At 37.0% G+C, this 14,633-nt stretch overlaps 1 protein-coding gene across 1 annotated transcript in view; it reads left to right on the top strand.

Annotated features, from left to right (window-relative positions):
* The window catches only part of LOC148351844 (zinc finger protein DPF3-like), a 32,947-nt gene extending 18,396 nt beyond the window's left edge, over positions 1–14,551 (top strand). The window contains exons 4-10 of the mRNA XM_088354900.1: positions 1,974–2,098; positions 4,223–4,318; positions 4,395–4,455; positions 6,777–6,818; positions 6,907–7,041; positions 7,826–7,939; positions 14,079–14,551. Of these exons, the coding sequence (XP_088211026.1) occupies positions 1,974–2,098; positions 4,223–4,318; positions 4,395–4,455; positions 6,777–6,818; positions 6,907–7,041; positions 7,826–7,939; positions 14,079–14,245 (740 nt within the window). The 3' untranslated portion in view covers positions 14,246–14,551. The remainder of the gene's footprint in view (positions 1–1,973; positions 2,099–4,222; positions 4,319–4,394; positions 4,456–6,776; positions 6,819–6,906; positions 7,042–7,825; positions 7,940–14,078) is intronic.
* Positions 14,552–14,633: the final 82 nt, after the last annotated feature.

Raw genomic sequence — 14,633 nt, forward strand, 5'->3', positions numbered from 1 at the left:
TTACGTTAATCTTTTGCAACACCAAGTACAACCGGCATCCGTCCATAGTCGGCAAAGTCACGGACGGCTAGCTGACGTGCCGATGGCTGCTTCGGCGGCAACTCCGGCTGCATGCGCAATCAGCTCGGCGCTGCAGGCTGCCTTTGCCTCTATTTTTAGCTCACCGGCTCCCGTGGGTGGGGAAAAGGGAGAGGAGGAGGAGGTGCATCCACCCCACTCCCCCTGTCTCGTCGCAGAGAGTTGAAAGTCAGACACAATGGCGAAGGCTGGGGGAGGGAGGTGCAGAAGAGTTTTATGTCTGCGTCTCACCTTCTCCGCCTTGTATTTCCGATGCCGCAGAAGGCACATTGGGTGAAAGTGTGGGTGAGGGGGGCTGTTGGGCGAGGGATAATGGATCTCAAGCTGAAGTGTATCCTCTCCATAATCGGCATCACTCTTTGAATCTGAGATACGCTGGGAGGTTTTTATTCATATGCCACCTGTCGTTTCCTCCACAGTTTTTGTTGGAAGAGTAATCTACACCATGTGCTAGAGTCCAAGAGGTGCTCTATAGGGTCCATGAGCTGGAGTAGAATAATATAATATAATGTATTTATAATAACCTCATTTTTTCACAGGAAATGTCATACAAAAATGAATTAATAAAAATAAGTAAATAAAAACGATTCACAATATTTTTAAAACATTGAATTGAAAAATATAAATGTTACATGTACTAACTGCTATGTTTTGAATTTTCTTTTTTGACTCAGGATCTTTAATAATTTGAAAAAATCCCAATATTTACATAATTTTGAGACGAGATTTTAAGTTTCCAGGTGACCTAAATGCACCATGCTGCTAATGATTACCGCCCAGAAGCGTCTTTTCAAAGGAGCTGTGCGGATTTTGGAACTTTTCAACTCACTGCCGCCATCTCCTGGCTTGTGTCATCATTTGTGTATCCGTCAAGCTCCTTATGTTGCGCGTACAAGTACCGGCATCTCTTAGACATGCTCGAATAACCTCTTTTCATATTTCTCAGGGTTTGAGTTAACGTTCAGGCTGTACTTTGGAAGAGGCCTATTCTTTCACCGTTTTTTTGCTACACTAACAAATAGAGACAAATAAAACACTGAAAGAGGATGGATGGATTTACAAAGGCTAAAAGTCATTAGTGTCCATTTAAAAGCTAAAAGGAAAATTAAGACTTCCTTTTTGGTGTTAATTTGTCAAATAACAAACTAGAATTGGAATTATCTTTATTGGCATTTATAAAAATGTAACAAAAATTGTTTGCAACAGGATTGATCTTAGCACTCCGGGATACACTTGTAATAAAACACATAAAAAATATGGTAATAAAGAATTGAATTGTCAGTACTTTCATTGATAACAACGTAGTAAACATTGTTTGCTACAAGATTGGACATTGCATTCATGGGTAAAAATAAGATAATGAGATAAATAGGTAAAAATATTTATGATACGATATTAGGTAAGGCAACATTTACATGATGGTGCTTTTAGATTGGCCCAAATTGTAAATTAATCAGAAAACCGTGCAATGACATTAGCAGCTACACATTGATAAATATGATTAAAGACACAAAATATGAATAACTAACATTCTCTTAATCTGTAAAAAAAAAGTGAAAGGAATTTAATCGTAACTTCTTCCTCTAACTTGTTTTAAGGGTATACTTGCACCACACTGCAAATTACCAGTCATTTTTTTTTCTGTGGCTAGTATACAAAATCTTGCTTTGGGATTGGCAACGATCTGAGCGAACACTGTTTGTACACAATAACCAACAGGTTCCCCAATAAATGACTACTTTTGTTTTTCAGTCAAGTGCAAGCAGTTAGAGAAGCAAAAGGCAAAAATACTGCTTTTAAAGTTTCGGAACCTTTCTGACTTTCTGCAGCGTTAAAATGCATAATCGGAGTTAAATGTTGGATTGATCTCCCCTGTTTGCTTTTTTCTTGTGCAGACAATGGCCTCATTTCCAAGGATACGTTGCCCACCCAGGGCACAACGCTAGAAGCTCTGCTGAGAGGCGAAGGTCTAGACAAAAGGAACTCTAGAAATGACGAGGAGAGTTTGCTGGAGATCCAGGTGCTTTTTTTCCCTATACAATAATGTCCTCTCATATTTTTTTTTCATATTTTAAAAGCTTTAGACATCTAAAATCTATTCATTTTAACTAGGATTGGATAACTGGAGTAAGATCATAAATATTTGATTTTCTTAGTACATAATAAATCACCCAGGTAATTAAAATCTTGAGTGCATTAGCAGTACAATATTAATGGAAGCGGAGTTAATCACTAGGCATGGAAAAGTCTGATACTGAGTCTCTGTATCAGTGACATTATTAGCCCTCTTACATGGTATCACCATTCTAAACTGGCCACTAGTGGGGGTTTTATAATGGGAAATACATGTTTACAGAAGAATTACTGTTAAATTCAAGAAAAATACAATATTAGAAATTAAACATTTCTTATTAAAAAGGGATGGGATTTTTATATTCTACAGGTATCTGTGATGGTATCAGTATCAATGTAATAACAATTTTGAGGGCAGTGCTAAGGTTAATCATTAGAAATGGACAATTGTGATAATAGTTCTTGGTATCAGTGCTAGTATCACCCCTATATAAAGGTAATGGTGGCCGATTACTATGATCCGGCTACCAGTGGTCAGCGGAATAAAAAGTATTTAAATTCGTAACAAATATAATTTAGGGATTTGAACACATCCATTTTTGAATATTAATAAATTTTTTTATTGAACCAAAGATAATTTTATATACTACCGTATTTTCTGGATCACAAGTCGCACCAGCCTAAAAAAATGCATAATCAAAAAAGAAAACGCATATAAGTCGCACTCTGAGTACAACACCAAAAACATGCATGTCATTTTTGACGGCAATTTGAAATAATAATGAAAGAACAACAGGCTGAATACGTGTACGGTATATTAACACGCTCGAATACATCAATAATGACGTAACATATTAAGGGTTATTCAGATAACTCTAGCATAAAGAACATGCTTACCCAACTACAAGCTTCACTCCAAACCACTAAGTCTAACAAAATATTTACACTCGATGTCACTTTTTTTTGGACAACTGCAACGGGAGGATGTCCCCCGCACAACAGGACAAGGTTGAAATGATCAAACCAGGCCTAGAGCACCCTCTTGCGGTTTAGAGTGAAAATAACATGTGAAGTGATACACAGTACCCTTGTTGGCTGCGGCTGCATCGGCTCGCTACAACGGGTCAGGTGCAATCGACATTTCGTTCTGTGTACATTGTTACACAGAATGACAATACAAGGAAATTATTATTATTATTATTATTATTATTATTATTATTAAAAAAAAAAAAAACTCAATGATACAATAATGTGTTAATGATTTCACGTATACGTCTCACCGGAGTATAAGTCCCACCCCCAGCCAAACTATGAAAAAACTGCGATTTATAGTTCGGATAATACAGTACTAGTATCAATGATATCAGTATGGATGCAATCAAAATTAGTGCCATACCAATAGATGAGTAGTTAATCATTTGGACTGGGCAAGTGCGATACTAGTTATCTGTATCCATTATTGGTCAGTGGATTAATAAATTGCTATTTAAACTCGTGAAAAATAGAATTGAGATTTTTAACACACCTTACAATTTTCCGTCAGGTAAAAGGGATTTTTATACACCAGTGGTATCTTTGATGGTATTAATATTCGGTATTCAACGACTCTAATAATAATGCTTTATAATTGGCACTATTAGACTGTTTCAGTCTTCAAACCCTATAAGACCCGGTGTTGTAAAATTACATTTCTATATTTTTCCAAAAAGGGTTTTGAATATTTTGTCATGATTGGCTTTCTTCACATTAATATAGTAGTTATTCTTGTTGGGAAATTTGTAAAGCCCAGCCTAAAAGTCTAGGACTTTCACAATCTGCAAAACCTTGAAAGGAATTGTCATATTTAAATTATTATAATGTTCTCATATAACTTTACGAAATGTGTTTTTTTGCAAAAAATTCATTCTCATCTCCATTGGCCTCCTATAACACCATCTAAATTGGTAGAAAGATAACAGTTTTTCTAAAACAGGGGTTTAGAGGGTCAACAGAAAATAGTGAGTAGTAGTTAGTGTCTCATTTAAACCTTTGTAAATAAAATGTCCCCCTCAAATCTGTCATTCTGATACAGAGAGTTCTTGAAGCAGACGCCGCCGAAGATGCTTTCAACGATGACGACGACTACGAGGTAGACACTCCCAAAAGGAGACACCGGGGAAAAGGAAGGGTAAGGAACGGCATTATACTGGAGGACGCGTCGTGTACGGTCAAGGTTAAACGAACCCTTGCATGTTTGTCTTTAGGGTCGGGGTTCAGGCCGCAGGAAGACGGACCTGGATGATGACAAGCCATTTGTCTGTGACAGTAAGTTGATGTTTGAGCATTACATGCTGTGTTGGCAAAATTCTGAAAAAGTAATTTATTACATTTACTACTTACTTAATTTCAAAAGTAATGTTGTTAGCCCCAGGTTACTGACATTTAGAAATAGTGCGTTATTCTGAAGGTAAATATATGGTTACAAATTACTGTGTGTACTCACTTTGAAGCTGCCCCCCTAAAACTGATCAAAAACAGCCACAATAAAGAATAAATTGACGAAAACATGATCACCAACTTGTGGAAGCATTTAGGCCTTCATATTTCTTGGCTTGTGCAATCTTGAGAGCTTGCAAAGGAACACTTGCCGAGACGCTCCAAAGTTTTGTTTTCCAGGCATGGTTTATAGCAAAAATAATTTTACAAATAAAAAATAACAAAATTCAGCACTCTGTTCCATTTTATGCTTACATTTGGCCCATTGATTGGTTTGTTGTTCCTGTATAGGCTGATGTGCTGCCTACCATTCGCTCCTGCTGACTAAACCAAATGTATCCATTAAGGCTGACCGCCTGATTTAAGTATTTTATTTTATAGTTGTAAATACGGCTTGGATGCAAGTATATACAGCCGTGAGAAATGAAGATTGTGCTTGAGATGGTTACACCGTAACGGTTGTAGGGATTATTTTAGCTTTAATTTTGAAAATCGTTGGGATTGAAACGAATTATTCTTTACTGCAATCAGGAAACGGATTTGCCTCCCATGTGTTGCTGGTGCTCCACCATAAATCTTTTTTTCTCTGAAGGATGCTAGAATTTCCTACACTGATTACATTATGTAATTACTGGAGTTCTTTGAGTTCTGAAATGAATGACTTATCCCAAGAAAATGGAATCAATGAACCAGGCCGATTGAAATGGCACACACACAATTTATTAACACATAGAATCAATGATAGATAGGAGGGTGTGGCCCACGTGCTGAGCTCAAGGCCGCAGTGCAGGCCTGCACAGCCACATCAAGCGCCCGCCATGCTTGGCAGTGGAAAAGAGGGCGAGCTATCGATCAGTTCCTCTTTTTATTTAGACCAAGGATGCTTGACCAGATTGTCTTTATGGGCGTGGTCTTAGATATCTGATACTTGCAGTATCGGGTAACGGTCTTGAAGTTGCTAAACTTGTTAGGAAGCCAAAGAAGTGAGAAATTTGCATACTGTTCTGTACTTGTGAATGCCTCTCCAATCGACATAATTCGTACAGTGTGGACATTATTTTATCAATACATAGCCTTGGATGTTTTAATTACATTCAAAACCTCATGTTATCAGATTACAACATGGTACATGGTGAATTGATACATTCAAGAATTGTCCAAAAGGGGACGCATTCGTTCCATCCATTCCAAAGTTCTAAGTTCCTTGGAAGTCAATTTTGTGCTGGGCTTATTTGCTCTACACTGTACTGAGTTGTACTTTGTAGGGTCATATCAACTAGCCAACTCAATTTCAATGATGTGGTTAGCTGTCTGATGCTGATGGAATAAGGGTTAAATGAGCCATCTTGAGCAAAAGGTTTTGATGAGATGGCATTGAAATCGGTGTAAGCTGTCTTTTATAAGTAGCACAGTCACGCACCATGTTGTTTGAGTTTCAAATTTGTATTAATAACGCGTTACAGTACTCGTTACCTAAAAAAGTAATTGTGTACCAGGTATGTTGGTTACTTTATAACGCGTTACTCCCAACACTAATTACATGCACAATACTGTTACTGTTAGTAATGTTACAGACAATGGAATGCAGTGGTTAATAAGCCATGCCCAGTTTCGACTGAGTGATACAATTTTTAGTTGATTATACCATGCCAATATAATACAGTTTATGGTTTGTTAGATTCTTACTGTAAAATATTTTGCACAACTAGTTGATTAATACATTAAACGCACTCTCAATTTCCCCTTGAGATTAGACTTACTGCCTCTTTCTCGTGTTTTGCATGTTCAGCGTACTATACGTAAAACCAAAGTGTTGTCGTCTTGGCAAAACTGTTTTCTTGGTGTTCTATGCAGAAAACCAGAAGTCTACTTCTTTAGCAAAAGCTAATGAGTAATTTTGAATTATTTTCATATTGATTACATAGGCTGTGGAGTACATTGATTAGGGTAAACAAATGGAGAGTGTTGTTTTTTTATGAAACTAGATAGAAAATATTTAATATTTATCTATCACAACAACGTTGAATAGCTGTGCGTATTTTAAGGATCATCTTATTTAAAAAAGAAACAGGTGCTTAAAATAAGCTCTATTTTCTGCCAATAGGGTAAGAATATATTTTCAATGTTGTAACACTTTCATTTCTTTCCAGACAGATACAAACAAAGAAATAATTCCAAATCATCAACTTCAGGTAACCTACCACCAATTACTCCCTTGACTGTCATCCCATGAGTGAAATTTGAATAGATTCAAGTATTCCTCTGTGGTGTGCGTTGCAGTCTATGCGAAGCGCTACAGGAGCCGTACGGGTCTAAGCTACCACTATACCAATTCCCACCTGGCAGAGGAGGACAGAAGCATGGAGAGAAATGCCGCACCGTCTCCTTCTGTGCAGCCTGCTGACAGGCACAAACGTAAGAATTGCTATCGCTAACTAGCTTTGCTTTAAGTGTTCATCGCATAAGTATAAAATTAAGTTTACTGGTATGTTTGAGTACCGTACTTTCCAGATTATTAGGTTCATCCAAAAACCACAAATTAGCCAAAAATTTGAAAGTGCACTTATGTATATATACAGGCAAAATTAGAAATGGGTTACCACAAATGTGCAATTTTCGATCAGTCGATACAATTCACTGCTGACCACAATTGCATAACAATGGCTGCAACAGGGAACCGGATAGCTATGGTAAAGTTACTGATGACAGGTAGCTTGAGACATGAATATTTGTTCACAATTGCATAACAATAAATGCAACAGGAATCGTTCCCGGATCGCTGCTGAACATCCGCTAGGGATACAGAAGACAAATGAAAAAGCATTGTTAGGCCTCACACTATTTTTAGTCATGGTACCAAATACATAAGCGAGAATTTTGCTTCACTTTTTTTAACTTAAGATTGAGTCTCAAAAAATTCATCCTGGTCTGACACAGGGCCGTGGGTATTAAAGCCCGATTTAGCAATTGTATGCCATTGTGATCAGTGATATATACCAACTGATCAATGTGCAATGTTTTGTCCAACCCTAGCCCTTACTAGTCTCATGCACCTTGTATATGAAAGGTATATCACTGTATTTGAAGGGGGTGTGCCTTATAGTACAGAATATATGGTATGGTATATGTGACAGGGTTCGAAAACAGTCTAGATTTCTGGAAGAGGAGCCACATATATATATTTTTTTTTTCTTCTCAGGTCCAAAAGCTCCAATGGGGCCCAGGATTCCCAACAGATACTGTGAAAAATGCCACAACGCCAACAGGAAGCTGACAAAATCAGGCACCCCCTGCACAACCTGCCAATGCACAAGTGAGTCGGCACATTTACTTCTTGTCAGACTTTTACAATCGAAACGCTGCAAACGATAAATTCTTTTGATGCTTGCTTGGCTAAAGTGTAGTCTCATTAGATTTGAGTCTCTTAATAAAATTCAAATTGCAGGTTTGCTTTAAGTGAGGACCCATGAGGAGATAATGGAAAATGTGCTTTTTAAGTGCTTATATACCCATAGAGTGTGTAATAAAATGACCATTACAGCCAGGTGTATAAATATTGAGACATCAAGGCAAGCTCCAATTGAAGCTATCAGCCAACTGTTTCTCTGTGAGAGGAACACATTGTTTTCTTTTGGATACATTTAATAATGTCTTTATTTAATAATAATGGGTGTTTGTTTACCTGTGTGGATCTAACATTTTCCTAGTAAAATAACTTAAAAATAATCAAATCAAATTCTTTCATTTTTTGCCTAGGTGGATTCCCTTATGTGTGACCTTCTCAAGGTTTCTTAATTTCCCTTGCCCTCATGTAGCTTTCAGATCAGGGGATGTTGTAATGGTGGTCTGTGCATCCCTTTGAGACTTTTTGTGATTAAGGGCTATGCAAATATGACCTGACTCGAAATAGGTAAATAACACTGTGGCAGATAAATTGGCTTATTTTTCATAAAGTATTTTGTACAAATGCTTAAAATAAGCAGAACTTGGAAATATTTTTCTTAGTTTACCTGAAAATAAAATACTTTAAAAAAACTTGTGGAAATCAATCCCCCAAAAGGATGACAAGAATATTGCAGATCAACTGTACTACAAAATAGTGCAAAGGACCAAGCTACTAAATTAGATGAGCCTGCGTTGACTGTAAAATATTTCTGCAAATACCATTGCAATACTTCATGTCTGTAACATCTACATTTCAAGTTGTTTTAACTTGTGATATGCAAAACTTTAAGGGACAGTGTGTATTATTTAGCACCTTCAAGTGGTAACAAAATATTTAGAATATTTATAGAAATAAGCAAACATATATTGAATGTGGTGTTCGCAAGAAATGTTCTACTTGCTGGTGTCATCTTCTGGCTGAAACCATCATTGCAGCTGCTGTCAACCTCTTTTTGTTGCGCGTGCACGTATGTGTAATTTTTCGAAGCGCTTAAATAAACTTCCTTTGAAACAGTCCTTTTCTTATTTTCATCCCGGAATAAAACAAAACCGTGAGAACATGCCTGAAATCACACTCGTTCCATATTTCCATAAGATAAAAGCAGTTAGGAGCTGTGGGGGGGGAAAAAAATATATATACAGTGTTCATTTTACCTCTGAAAAGTGATGGGTCCCAGGGACTCGCATGCTCAAAAATCTATGGGTCCCAACAGAGATTTATGGGTCACGGTTGAAATTGTAAATCGGCGACAAATATATAATATAAATCTATATATTCATTCCGTTTTAATCATCACAGTTTATTGGTAATACAAAGCAGTTATCACTTCAAGATTTTTGAGTTCACAACAATATTGTACATTATACAAAATATTATTGCTGAAATAATTATATTAATCTATATTTTAATTGTTTTAATCATCACAGTTAATTGGTAATACAAAGCAGTTATCACTTCAGATTTCAGTTCACAATATTGTACACTATACAAAATATTGCTGAAATATTTATATATTCGTGCAGTTTTAACCATCACAGTTAATTGGTAATACAAAGCAGTTATCACTTCAAATTTTTCAGTTCATATATTATTCGTGATTTGCTGTCCCGCCATAGTTGTAATGCCTTCTCAAAGTCCAATCCATTATCATCCTCCTCATAGTGTAACCAGAAGTATAATTTAGTCCCATTTTGGCAGAAAAGTCCTTTTCTTGCTCGGAGTATTCTTTTGTTTATTTTCTTTCGTCGAATCTTTCGCTTCAAAACACATGTTTTCCTTGCCTTCGTGGTCTTATGAAGAATTTCTCCGCCGTTTTTTCGTGCCGGAATTATTGCCGTTGTTACCACTTTCTGTGTTATGTTTCGACCTATTACCGACACTGAAGAAATTACGAATTTTTTGTTGATTTGCACCTAATACCAACTGTTTTTTCGGAGGCATACTTCTTTCACTCGACAACCGCCACAACAATGACGTCATCTCGAAGCGACGAGATCTCGTTTGCCGAGATCGGCGCGAGACCAAAACAACAATGGCGGATGGCGGATCTGCCTGACGAAAAGTTTGGAGTGCGGTAAATCTTTGTTAGGGAAAAAAAAAAAGGAATCGGGTAATAATGACAATTTGGTGTCAAAAACGATGCGTCCCGGGGACGCACGTTGATTTGACACAATGCGTCCCCAGCAAAAATGATGCGTCTACGACGCAGGCAAACAAGAACACTGTGTTTATATATATATATATATATATATATACCGTATTTTCCGCACTATAAGGCGCACCTAAAAGTCTTAATTTTTTTCAAAAGCTGACCAGTGCGCCTTATTTATGGCTCAATATTAAGTCGCAAGGTCTCGCAACTTACGCAACAGCCGCCGACTCGATTTTCCCCCGAACGTGGAGTAGTCCGCGGTGTATGCTGGGGTTTTTATACCGGCGTTTCATTGGCTAACCAATGTGTCAATCATCAGTAAAATCGATCGCTATTGGCTGAAGTTATTCGGAGCCTCGGATAGGCTAGAGGGCCAAAACAAATCCTGCAATTGGCCGAAAAAGATGACTCTGAATAGCAAGCTTGCTAAAGTACGCCATAAAGAAACATGTTTCATTAGTCTGTATTTGCAAATAATTTACTCTCCTGGATTTACTTCACTCACGGTTGTAAGAAGACCATGGTTGCGTATCATTATTGAACGTGAGAACTTAGGTGAGCTATGCGGCTTTATATTTTCCCGGTATCTTGTTCTAGAACGATCTTGATGTTGCTGTGATGAGTTGAGTGAATTAAACTCAATTCCAAGTGTTTATTGTCATATGCACAGTAAAGTTGCGAGCGAAAAAGAAAATAGAAACTAAGGAATGGTTGGCATTTCTTGAATCCCAAGACTTTAACCTTCCGAATGATATTTGAAACGATGCATTTGAGTGACATCGCACGGACACCGCATCCGCACGTGTCTACGACACGTATTTGCTTCTTTGCAAGCTTTGGGAATGTTAAGGGGGTAATCAGTTTAACTGAATCATCTGACTGTTTTGTCGACGTTCCCATTGTAGCGCCTTATAATCCGGTGCGCCTTATCTATGGAAGATATAGGACCAAAAACTATTTTTTGGGGGTGCGCCCTACAGTGCGGAAAATACGATATTTTATATATATATATATATATATATACACACATACATGCTCTTTGAATTGAATTGGGCATTAAAACATACCTCAGAGAAAATTACTTTTTAACTTTTTAAGAACCCCTCAACATACACACCCCACTTTTAACTCCATATGAATGCAACTTTTAAAAATTACTCATAGGTCAATATATATATATATATATATTATATACATTTTACATAACCTTGCCCAGGAGCTGAAATCATTGTTCGCAATCTTGCTGCTTACGGATACCTAAAATAAAAAAAAAAAAGTGCAAAAAAGTAAGAAAAATTAGGCTGTTTTGTCACTTTAATTCTTTGTATTTGTATTCTCCCTTTCTTTTTAGCATTTGTCTTTGGTTGTGAACACAATACAGTGACACTTAGTGGGCAAATAATAAACACTGTCCCTTTAATGATGATTATTTTGTATTTTCAGCACTATAAGGAGCACCCCCAAAAACAGCCTTGTCATATTTTTCATTTATAAGTCGCATTGGACGATAAGGCATTATCAAGCCATTTTACTTACGGTGCTTTTGTTCTGCATTCTGAAAGGTTAAACAGTCATTCCACTTCACATGTGCATCATAATGATGTTGCCGTTTATTATGTACGTCAAAAAGGTTGTATTTTGTTGAGTTCGTTTTGGGTCTTTTGCAACACTATCGACGCTCAGGTGAAGAAGTAGAGACTGTTTAACCTATCAGAATACAGAAAGAAATGCACTGTTTCTAGTGCTGTCAGTAAAAAAAAATGGTGTTATGTCAAACGCTAAGTTACCTTTTCATATGTCATCCGTGCCACTGATGTCTGGTGGTAGTATTGGCGCCCTCATTTACCCAACCCAGATTGGAATCCCATTGCATACAATTGCTTATTGATTGATCAATCGTTGCTCAAATACAGTATTTATAGAAGAGTAATACACGATACTACTATTTTTCTAATCGTATCCATTTTCTGTGATACAAAAGGCGCTCTTTCAAATTTCTGGCCAATTTGGGGTTTTCAAGTAAGCCTTATAGTTAGTAGTAATATAAAGTGTGCATATAGTATATTTATATTTATTTTTCTACCATTGTTGGGCACGTTAATTTGAAAAAGGTAAGTAGGTATAGTTATTCAATACTTCTTCCAAGAAGAAACTGAGTTAGTAATTAAATGACTCTTTCGTAAAAGTAATTAGTTACCGGGGGAAAGTAACTAGTTATGTTACTTTAAAAGTTGTTGTATGGCAAAGACTGAAAATGTCTGATCATTATTTGAGTCAGTTAAAAAAAGGTAGTTGGGCAATAGAACATTGTGTTATGTCACCTCACCAGCAACTGATTTATCCTACACTTGAAGTGCAACAAATACAAGTAATAAACCATATAAAGCGAGTTTAACAAATTAAATGAGATAATGTAAAAATGTTAAGCTTAGATTTTCTTAACACTGAAAAACACAGGAAATTTAATACGTTTGATGGGTTGTTTTTTTTTAAAAAAATGTATGCTCAACAAATTTAAAGTCAACAACTGCATCCTTAAAAAAAAGGGGGCGGGGGGATTTTGACCAATCATAAGAAAGGAACCAGCTGTTGATCGGTGGGGAACTGGCTCATAGACATTTCGTGTGCAAATAACATGAGTCTGTTGCCACATCAATAATATCGACTTAGCCCTCATTTTCTCCTGTTCGGCATATTAGTAAATAGCTATTTTGAATGGTGACGTGATCCGAAAAGATGTAAACAACTGAGGAGAGTGGTAAACTGTTGATTAAAAATGGCGTCAGGTTCGTGAGGACATGCCGCCGTTTGTATACTTCAAAGTAACGCATCGCTTTTGACAGTAACTGTGACAGTGGTCTAACGGCAGACCAATTTTCCACGGGTCTGAGCGTTCACACAAAGTCGGTGAGCAACGCTTGAAACTACAGTGAGCAACCATAATCCCAAGTGTGGCAAGATAATTATCAAACATGTCCAAAACTTGACATTAAGTTACATTTTGCTGAGTTTCCGGCAATGCAAAATTATTTTTCTCTTTTGAATGATTCGTACTATTGCAAAGGTTGTACGGCCTACAAACGTCGTTTGTTCTTACGATTCTTTCACAAGATATCCATTTCTTTTTATTTCCTGATATATTTTGTCGCATAATATTAACATTTTTGGGGTCTTATTTAGTCGGTTGTAAGATACAGAACTGTACGTAATCACATTTTTTAGTGGAAGTACAATGTTGGCAACAAGATTCACTTGATATAATTGGAAATTATTTGAATGCAACACAAACTTTTTATTATTTTTTTCCGTGTTTTTTTCAACTTTTTTTTAAATTCCTTTAAAAAAAAAAACTCATTGTGTTTATTTTTTCCGAGCTGTTACTTTTTTCTTTTTGTTCTCTATTTGCTTTTTTCCTACATTTCTTACTTTTCTTTTTTTCTGTCATTTTGTGCATAATTATACATAATATTTGGTCATATAGGGATGAAAGAAGCAAAAACAACCTGAAGAGCCGTTTAGGACCCGAAAGAGCCGGTTCCTTTTAGTGACCCGAGCCGAAGAAGCCGGTTCTCGACATAGTCTACTAACTTTACTCAACTTCGTTCGACTTCAAAATACCGCATTTAGGTCACAACGTCAGGGGAACCCGTGTATTTTTACCTTCATGCACTGTAACTTTGACTTGAGTCGCTTCTTAAGTAGTAATTTTGAGCCCTCATTTTTGTGCGCTGGCTGGATTTTCAGGTGCGAGCAGTGCACAATTGCGCACACGCACAGCTTAGAGGGAACACTGTTCAACACTAACAAATTGTATGATGATAATTCAACTAACGCTCCTTTCTGCCGGCGATTCAGCCCAGGGTGGCGATGAGAGGGAAGATGGCGGCAATGGCAACGCAGGGGGCGCCGAGGAGCTCTTTGCCACCACATCAGAGAGCGATGCATCTACTTTCCACGGCTTTGAAGATGACGAGCTGGAAGAACCCGCCAACAGCAACGGATTTGCCAGCCGACACAGATAGACGACCTTTTCCAGCTGCGGGAAAAGAAAAATGAAAAAACATCTGGATTCATCTCTGGCAAAAAAAAAAAAAAAAAAATGCTGCTTCCCCCTTCCTGACTTTTTGTTTGAAAGCACAACATAATCACTTAAGGACTGAAAAAACAAAAAAGGAAAAAAAAAATCAATTGTATTTTATCTACTTGACATTAATTTATACGTTTTTATTTATAAAAATCTAACTTTTTCCCCATTTTTGGAGCAAGATGAGGATAGTATTGTGTGAACAAAAACACTGGAGCAATCAAAAAAAGGAACAAAGTTTTGAGCCTGTTTGAATGTTATTTAAAAGCCTTGACTGGAGGGGTCTTGAAGAATCTCATTGGACCTGCTGATGTCTGTGGATCTCG

This window comes from Urocampus carinirostris, chromosome 15, assembly GCF_059441175.1.
Source record: "Urocampus carinirostris isolate Australia breed hairy pipefish chromosome 15, RoL_Ucar_1.0, whole genome shotgun sequence".
Lineage (NCBI taxonomy): Eukaryota > Metazoa > Chordata > Actinopteri > Syngnathiformes > Syngnathidae > Urocampus > Urocampus carinirostris.